At 38.9% G+C, this 8,919-nt stretch overlaps 1 protein-coding gene across 2 annotated transcripts in view; it reads right to left on the bottom strand.

Annotated features, from left to right (window-relative positions):
- Positions 1–2,850: 2,850 nt before the first annotated feature.
- The window catches only part of ANXA5 (annexin A5), a 29,545-nt gene continuing 23,476 nt past the window's right edge, over positions 2,851–8,919 (bottom strand). For both annotated transcript variants that reach the window (XM_006125587.5, XM_006125588.5), the window contains 3 exons: positions 8,160–8,218; positions 4,942–5,064; positions 2,851–3,471 (listed from right to left, as the gene is read on the bottom strand). In XM_006125587.5, coding sequence (XP_006125649.1) covers positions 3,409–3,471; positions 4,942–5,064; positions 8,160–8,218 — 245 coding nt within the window. In that variant the 3' untranslated portion in view covers positions 2,851–3,408. The remainder of the gene's footprint in view (positions 3,472–4,941; positions 5,065–8,159; positions 8,219–8,919) is intronic.

Genomic DNA, 8,919 nt, shown 5'->3' with positions numbered 1-8,919 from the left:
CCTCTGATTATGACCTCCGGGGCTTCCAAAGTTGAGTAGCTCTGCTCTAGAACTTCTCATAATAAATGGTTTTTTAAAAAGCGGTGGTACAGGCACAGAAGGGGAATGCACCACAGTGTAACAGTATGAAAGAGTCAGTGACATAGGACACCAGTGGAGTAAGTGAATTTAAGTTTGAAAAGCTGTTACTCAGAATTCTCATTTTATTTTATCACAATTCTCTGCCTTGTAATTTTAATCACAAAGAGGGCTGCTCCAAGAACCAGTCAGGTTCTGTAACAAACAGTGCCAATTCACCAATATCAACAGATGCCACTCTCAGGAAAGTCAAAGCGTCTTCATCCCTCCTGACAGATCGGGTGTTTCCATTCTAAACCCATTTTAAGATATTCATAACTTCCCAAAATTATCTCGGCCGTAATCCCTGTTCACAAGAACTTTCTTGTTTCATTTCAAAGTCAGGCAAAATGACTGAGCAGTCTGAGAACAAACACCTCCACTTTACCTTGTAACATTTTATAGAAAACAAAAGATAGCTCTAGCCCTGAAGCAGCTGGAGTAGATGGCTGAAGTATGGCAGAGAATAGCTCTCATTAAAAAGCGCCTCTGAGTGTTCCAGTAAACATTTATTGTGATTGAGCAAATTATAATTTTTTTTTTTTCAGAAAAGCCAACCGTTGCTCAAGTACATATATTTTTAGACAATTGTGGCCTTCAACTAAGGAAGGCTGTGCTTAGCTACATACTGCACACCTTCCTCTAACTTCTAAGAGCCCCACTTCATCCATTGCCCAGCCTGTGTATAAATTAATTTCAAAGGTGTTTCTAGCATACGCGTAGTACACAAAACTATACCCTATGTCCAAGAGTGTAAAAGTATATAATTTATCTTTTCCAAAACACAGAATAAGTTTATAAGCACTACACAAGCACTAGCTAGGCACTCTATTACTGTATTAATATATGCTTGGGTTCTCATCAACTATTGCAATGCATACAAATATGCAAGCATAAATATGCATACATCCTGATTGAAAGTGTTTAAACCATGCAACTATAATGTTTCCCATCTAGATTTGATGGAATAATTAGGTAATTTCTGCATTGCCCAGTCTGGCATCACCATCTGGGGAAAGGAGGAGTTGTGGTTAAGGCACTTTATAATGGCTTGTGTGACATATGAATTCAATAATGAAGCTCTACCACTGGCTGTGTAACTTTTGGCATGTCACTTGTGTCTCAGTTCCTCATCTATAAAATCTAGATAATCCTTCCCTATCCTCATTTGTGGACAACACAAGTGCCTACTAGAGATAGCAAGTCAAACTACTTTCATAGTTATTATATAGTAAAACTATTTCTTAAAATTGAGTAGAGCAGGCATGTCCAAAGTCCGGCCCGCGGGCCAATTGCGGCCCGTGTTCCGGTTTAATACGGCCCCCGCTTCCTCCCCCTCTCCTGGCTCCCCGGCGCTCTTTTGAACTGGCGCACCCAGCGCACCGCTTCCGGCCGCGCTGCCGCCGCCGCCGCCCATGGCCTCTGCGGTCCTAGAGCCTGCCCTGTAAGGCACATCCGCAGTCCCGCTCCCCCGCTCGGCTGCGGGTTCGCCCTGCCCCCGGGCCGCCGTGAGGCCGGCGTGCCCTGCGCTCTCCGCCCGCCTCCGACCCCGCGGGCCCTCCACCTTGGGGCTGAGAGTGCGGGGACGGCCTTCACGCATGTTCACTTCTTCAAATCTGGCCCTCTTTGAAAAAAGTTTGGACACCCCTGGAGTAGAGGCAGGGAAGATAAACAGAAAGATATTGGAAAAAATAAAGCATTTTGAAAAAAGGTATTTCAATGGATTTGACTTCAAGTTTATATTTACATTAAAATAACGTTTGAATGTTATGGATTAAAGTCCATATTTTACTGAATAGCTTTTGTTTTTAAAGAGCTGAAGTACTGAGAGTCAATTTCAAAAGCACTACTAAAAAATGTGAAGTTTCTGCAGTTGTGACTTACTGGTTTATGACCTAAGTTTTAAGCAGCTGTGTATACACATCTTTTGGAAGCTAGACACAGATATCTGTTTTGCTTGCGTAACTGCTTATACCCCATGTTGGTTTAATTTGCAGGCTGGCTCATAAATGCTAAGCTAATGGCACTGAATTTAAAGGTAGAACATTAAATGAGAATTTTAAAGGACTTTCTTCCCCCCAAAAAATAAGGGAATAAATGGATTAGGAAAGATCTGGGATCCTATTAGTCTCAGGCGAGGAACCTTTTTAATATGTACCCAGAATTTCAGAAGGGGAAACCCCTCTCCAATCATTATACAATTTGCTGCAAAAGAGACCGGTGTTACTCTACCTATTTTCTCTGTCAGTTGCATCCTGCAGGTGGTGAATGAAAATGGGGAAAGATTTGTGGGAGATCCATGGGAGAAAAGTGAAAAATTCATGATTGAAGAGTCTTGGTGCAATCACGTTCAGGGACATTTATGTGGTCTTGGCATGTTATCCACTTTGGGCATAGACGGGCAGTATGAGCATAACTCTGTTGCAAGGAAAAGAAAGATAAAGGACTGAAGAAATTTTACATGCAGTACCTTGTACCTTATTGAGTGTACTTCTTTCCAACAACATTGCTATCTTGTACCTGGTTTACAGGGTCAAACAACAACTTAGAAACCCAAAAAGGGTGCAGAGAGCTCTCCTCTGACACCAATCCATCCATCTGGAAGTCATCTCTCTCATGATTACTTTTCCATCTCAGAGCATTATGAAAATACATAACACTCTGGCTAAGTGACCCCACTACCATGCATAATCCGAAAAACAAATAGATTTTTGCTTGTCAAAACAGATACAATTGTGTTGGGGAGGAAATAGTTTATTGGTACGTTAGGTTACCATTGATAACTCATGTTGTTGAACAGATTCATTCCAATAGCACCACATATATATTATTAAACATGAAGGATAATTCTCTTTAGTTCACAATTTTAAAGCTATCTTAATATTTCTATTAAAATGAGTTAACATAAGTGAAGTTACAAAAAAGACTAGATTAAATTCTCTCTGTTCTTTTTGGAATGTGTGGGTTTTTCTCTACTTCAGCAAAACATCTAAAAAGATTTAGGCATTAAGCCAAAAACCTCTCTTCCATGAAGATGCTAACACTTGCATAGTCATAAGAGATACTTCATAAATTCCTGGAGGTTGGGACGGACAGATTTCTAGTTGGATGCTGGTAGGAACAGAAACTGTGTATCACTTCAGTAACAAGATGTTCATTGAGTATTTTTAACCATTACAATGCTAGTCTGGCTCCAAGCAGCTATAAAATACTAACATACAAAATATAGCTAGACATGCTAAGGCGCTGCAAAGCGGGAGCAGGACCGAATCCTTCATATTACTGACAGCGTTACTCATCATCTCCACCGCAGAGGAGCAAGAGGGCTTTCCTAAAGTCCCCAGATGTATCTTTCTGTGTATGAAACAAAGGGTTAGTCACAGTGAGTCACAACCATAAAATCTATTTAAAAAAATTAAAGTCAAGCCCAGGAAATACTCCAAGAAATGACTAAGCTCCACCCACAGAAAATCTATTTGTATGACTATTTGCTCAGGAATGAAAAGCTGATTCTCTGATTAATGTGTTAAGATCCAGATCACTGATTTAAAGAATAACAATTCCTAAAAGATTTCTAATAGAAATAATGGAGTTGGGCCACTTACCGCAAGTTAGAAAGTCATTGCTTCCATTTACAAATTAATGAAAAACCATCCTACTCCAAAACAATACAAATTAAAACCTTTCACATATTGGAGGTGACCTTCCCGTAACTTAGCAGGGGCCCAAATTTACTCCCATGGCAACGAAAAGGGAAGTTTTGCTACTGACTCCAGAGAACAGGAGGCTGGCTCCACTTGATAATTTCAAAAGCAATTTGACAGAGCAGAACTCAAGGACTGTAGTGTACAAAGAGAAGTGTGAGTAAGAGTTGAAAATGGAGACAATATCATTTGAAGAATACTTCTTCAAATAGTGTACTATGAAAAAGAGTTATGGGTTATATTAACAGCTTTTTACTTTAAAACCAATACATGGAAATCCCGCAATATCTGGATGTCTCACCAACTCCCTTTTTTCCCACTTAACTGATTACATCATTGCCAAAAGGAAAGTTTTACTGCAGAGACAAAGGCAGAATGGTAAAGGGATATCAGATTGTAATTGCAGTCCAGCTCCATTCGGGGAAAAATAATGGAACAGAATCATATACAAGATAACAATCCCAATCCATTCTCTTCTATGCTAATAGCTTCTCTAAGACATGGAAAGTGAAAAGAAAGGTGCTCATACCAGGAAAGAAGTATAAAAAAAGGCAGGAAAGGAAAAAGATATGCCATCTTCTTACATATATCTACCCCACTACTGCACAAGGAAATTTAAAGTTCTCCTTTTTAGGAAATATCTCCCTTCCAAGCATTTAAGTCCTTTACAAAAATGGATTCATTCAATATTGTTCTCCAATTTTACCTACACTACAGTGAAACCTTTGTTCTCCGGCACTCTGTTAACCAGAAAACTTTAACCAGCATTGCCCCCTAGGGGGCAATTGCACACAGGCCTGGCTTGGTTTACCATGATTGGCTTAATTTTTTAATTTAAGAAGGACTAATCATCTTTACCTCAAAACAGAAATGTGAGACCAACTTCCTCACAATACAAAACTACCAATATTAAAAACTTGAGTTTTACAATTATTGTCCATTGTTTTTCCTAGACTGATGGGACCCTCAGATAACCGGAATTTTTAGATAACCAGAACGCCCTAATTCCTGAGTGTGCCGGATAACATAGGTTTTGTTATACTAAGCTTTAAAGAAATCTTATACCATATATAAATGCTATTCTCACCCAAGTATTTCTTTACCAGTGGAGAGATTTTACCTGAATCATATGATGCAAAGATTTTGCAAAATTCTTTCTAAATTCATGTCTAATGTCCAGCAGATCAATTTCACTCCTCGAAACCATGATTCTGATCAAAGTATCATCATCAGTGCCAGCTCCCTATGTGAAATGATATTTAAATATTATTTTAAAGAATCAATTTACGCTGAGCAAATATTCTGATCTAGTAAAAGTCTGAGAGTCCTCTGCAGTGTGGTTATAACTGGTAGATACACTCAACATACAGTGAGAATGTATATTGGCCCTCAAAGAACCACTGCATTTCTACCTTATTATCAGTACAAAATGTTTTGGACTATAGCAGAAGGCTTTCACATTTCAATGGGATGAACTCTGCGCCCAGAGTTTCTATGAATTTGATGATGCTCACAACTTCCAACTTCACATTCACCAATTTGTAGCTTCAGGCCATAAGTGCCCAAATAGAAGTGATTCATCTCCAAATATCAAACCATATGGTATTTGTATACTACAATCAGGAGCAGCGTCATACTGAGTGATCCCCCACTGAAAGTCTTTCACTGAAAGTTGGTGCACAAGCACAGTGATGACTAATCAAGGCATGTGACTTGATGGCCAAGTCTGAGTCATTGGCAGACATAATCCTTTCCAAAATTATCTGACTGCTCATATGATGGGTACTGTGGTAAATGTAGAGTAACTAAGCCTATTCTCTGTTTGGACAGGAATTTTCTGCTAAAAAAAATAAAAGTTTTGAGATATGTCTACTAGGGATGTGAACGGGTAACCCTTACTGGATGACGCTTACTGGATTAACCTATTCCCCGTGAGCAGCCCCCTACTCGTGGCCTGCGCCAGCCAGCTCCCTACAGTCCCCCACCAATGATTCTGCTTAGTCAGTTAACCAGTTAAATGTTAGGTTAACAGGTTTAAACGTTAACTGATTAATCGGGATTTCACATCCCTACTGTCTACACAACAAAACCTATGTAAAGCCAAGCCTAACTAAGCTAGCTTGACCCCTGCTAGCATGCATAAAAATAGCAATTAAGACAAAGGCTTCAGAGCATGCTAGTGAGCTGAGCATGTACCCGGTGCCCATACCAGATTTGTACTAGCAGCAAAGAAGCCTGCACTACACTGTCTTCACTGCTACTGTTATGCAAGCTAGTTAGAACAGGCTAGACTGTGCACAGCTTTTGCCATGCAAATATACCCTGGGCCTACGTCTAGACTGCAAGCCTCTTTTGAAAGAGGCTTTTTCGAAAGATACTTTCGAAAAAGAGCGTCTAGACTGCAAGCAGTACTTTCGAAAAAGCAAGCCGCTTTTTCGAAAGAAAGCACCCAGGCAGTCTGGATGCTCTCTTTCGAAAAAGCCCTGTTTGCATTCAAGGACGCCTTTTTTCGAAAGAGCACTTTCGAAAAACGCGTCCTTCCTCGTGAAATGAGGTTTTCCGCCGTCGAAAGAAAAGCTGCGTTCTTTCGATTTAATTTCGAAAGAACGCGGCTGTAGTCTAGATGCAGGTGAAGTTTTTTTCGAAAAAGGCTACTTTTTTCGAAAAAAACCTTGTGTCTGGACACAGCCTTAGTGAATTTTAGCACTGACAAATGGTGACATGTTGACAGCCCTGAAGTCTCAACTTCCTAATGATCAACACAGGCAGTGGCAATGCAAGTTTCTACAGGTGGTTCCATCAATATCCCTCAATAAGATTCAAGGGGACTCCCCTCTCTCGTCGCCCTGCTAATCCAGTCAATCCTTTAACGTTTGGTTGTGACGTGGTGGGTTTTCAGGCTACACATCTGAATGTGTTAGATGGTGGCCAGACCTGACCCCACTCTCAAATTATGCTAGGAACCAAAAAAAACCCTTTTCAACCAGGGAGAAGGAGTAGAAAGCACCTTTGCTTCTTCCAGATCTGCAAGCAGCTCTAGTGTCATATAGGACTGAACCCTAAAAGAGTGACGGTATCATGACAGATTTATTAATTATATATTAGTCCATTTTTCTGCTGACGTTATTTGAAAATGGTCTCCTTACACGTTTTACAGATGTTAAATATAAAATTACCAACTTTCTATAGTCTTTTTTAAAATCAGCCTGAAGAATTTTAGAAAGAACTATATCCCTGCAACAGAAATCTAATATATGGTGGTTCAATATTCCTATAGAAAGATTTTCTATTAAATTTCACAGATTTGAAGAATATATCTTCAAAATCTCATTGTATTTGTATAGAACCCTATATTTTCATCTCATTTACATTTTAGAAGGCTTTTCTTTAAGAGCAGTAGAACAACCGAACTTTCAAAAAAAAATCCAGGTATCACCGCATGATTTCCTACAAGAAACTATTCATGCAAACATTGTATTAAAACATTTTACTTCTTGCTAAACCCACTTTAGACAAATTTTAGAAGGTATGTTTCTTCATTAAAGAAAAAGACTTATGGAGAGTCTCGTCATTACTCTACTAACTCTAATGAAAACTACCAACTGCCCATTGTCTTCACTAGCATTTTAGCTCATGTTAATAAACACACTATATCTTAATGCATCTTTTTCTCCAAGACAAGGCCTAAAAAAGAGCATGCATATCTAGCAAAAGTAGGAAAGTGGGAAGAAATGAGGTGGGGGGGAAGGAGCAAGTGAATGAAAGAATCAGTAAAATCAGATTGGTGTTTAAGAATATTTTTGGCAGCTTCTCTTTACTTCTCAAACATGGGATGCAATTCAAAAAGTCATTTGAATGAGGCACTAGAATTTTACTTTATAGAGTTGGGATACGTGTCTACAAATGGTCTTTTTTTTTTTTTTTTTTTTTTTTAATAGAGAGAGAGAGATCCACATTGCAATCTGCAGAATTTACCACATTGCCTTTGATCATCCTCATGTTCAAAATATATCTGTCACCTGCAGGAACTACAGCTTCCAGTAGTTGTTCCATTTTCAGGCCAGCAGAAGGCTCAGAGTAAGACGAAGCATGGCATGCTGGGATACAGACCATCTCCAATGGTAGTGTTTCCAAACTAAAGATTACAGTGCATAACATACTGTCTATTTTATGTAAATTAGTCACAGCTTTGTAAAGTTTGGATGAATTTAAGCTAGTCCCTCTCTTCTTTTCTTAGGAGTACAAAGGATGAGAGGGGAGGGGAAAGGGGAGGGAGAGAGAGAGAGAGAGATGTTGCTTGGAGGAGAAAAAAGGGTCACATGGAAAATAAGTACTTACCTTCATAGCATAAAAGAGAGATTCGGCAAAATAACCAGGTACACTTCGGACACATTTCACTGAGAAAATGAACCATTAATAATCAGTTTTTATTGAACACGTATGACAATCTGAAGGGAGGTAAGTATGTTGACTTTCACATTACACAGTAAATACAAGTTTAAATTCTGGGATAGAAACTTTGTCACTCTCTTTCCCAATGCCTCCCTGCTTCATTTGCGTGGGTTTATGTCCTGGCTCATTGATTCCCAAACAAGAACTATTAATTTACACCTACTGCTAGTCCTATTTAGGATCTAAAAGATAGAATGCAGCATATTTCATCAACAATACAGAGCCTGCAAGCAAAAAACCCTCAAGTTGCAAACTAGCCCAAGCAAGTGAAGACAGAATTTGGTCCCACAATTAGATATTAGTTAACAGTGTTTTGCATGTCACATAGCTGAACAGAATCCACTTAATTCACAAATAGACGATAACTAGAGGAAAAGCTTATTTACTAAATAAAAATTAAGATTTCAAATGAGTTACTACATAAGAGGGCATACATTTTACACCCTTCAAAATCAACAATGAAAACAACATTTTTTTTAGCCAGGGACTAACTAAATAAAACCTTTTTTGGAATTCCTGCATCTTAGATTATTTAAATAGCATTATAAAATTAGACTTCAGGTGAATTTCCAAGGTAAGTCAGAATGGCAACAATAAATAGTAATTTCATCCCTTGTACTATTGGAGATTTTAGAATTCAGGTCAC

The sequence above is a fragment of the Pelodiscus sinensis genome, chromosome 4 (genome assembly GCF_052426305.1).
Source record: "Pelodiscus sinensis isolate ZL-2025 chromosome 4, ASM5242630v1, whole genome shotgun sequence".
Lineage (NCBI taxonomy): Eukaryota > Metazoa > Chordata > Testudines > Trionychidae > Pelodiscus > Pelodiscus sinensis.
This window is presented reverse-complemented; position numbering and strand designations above follow the sequence as displayed.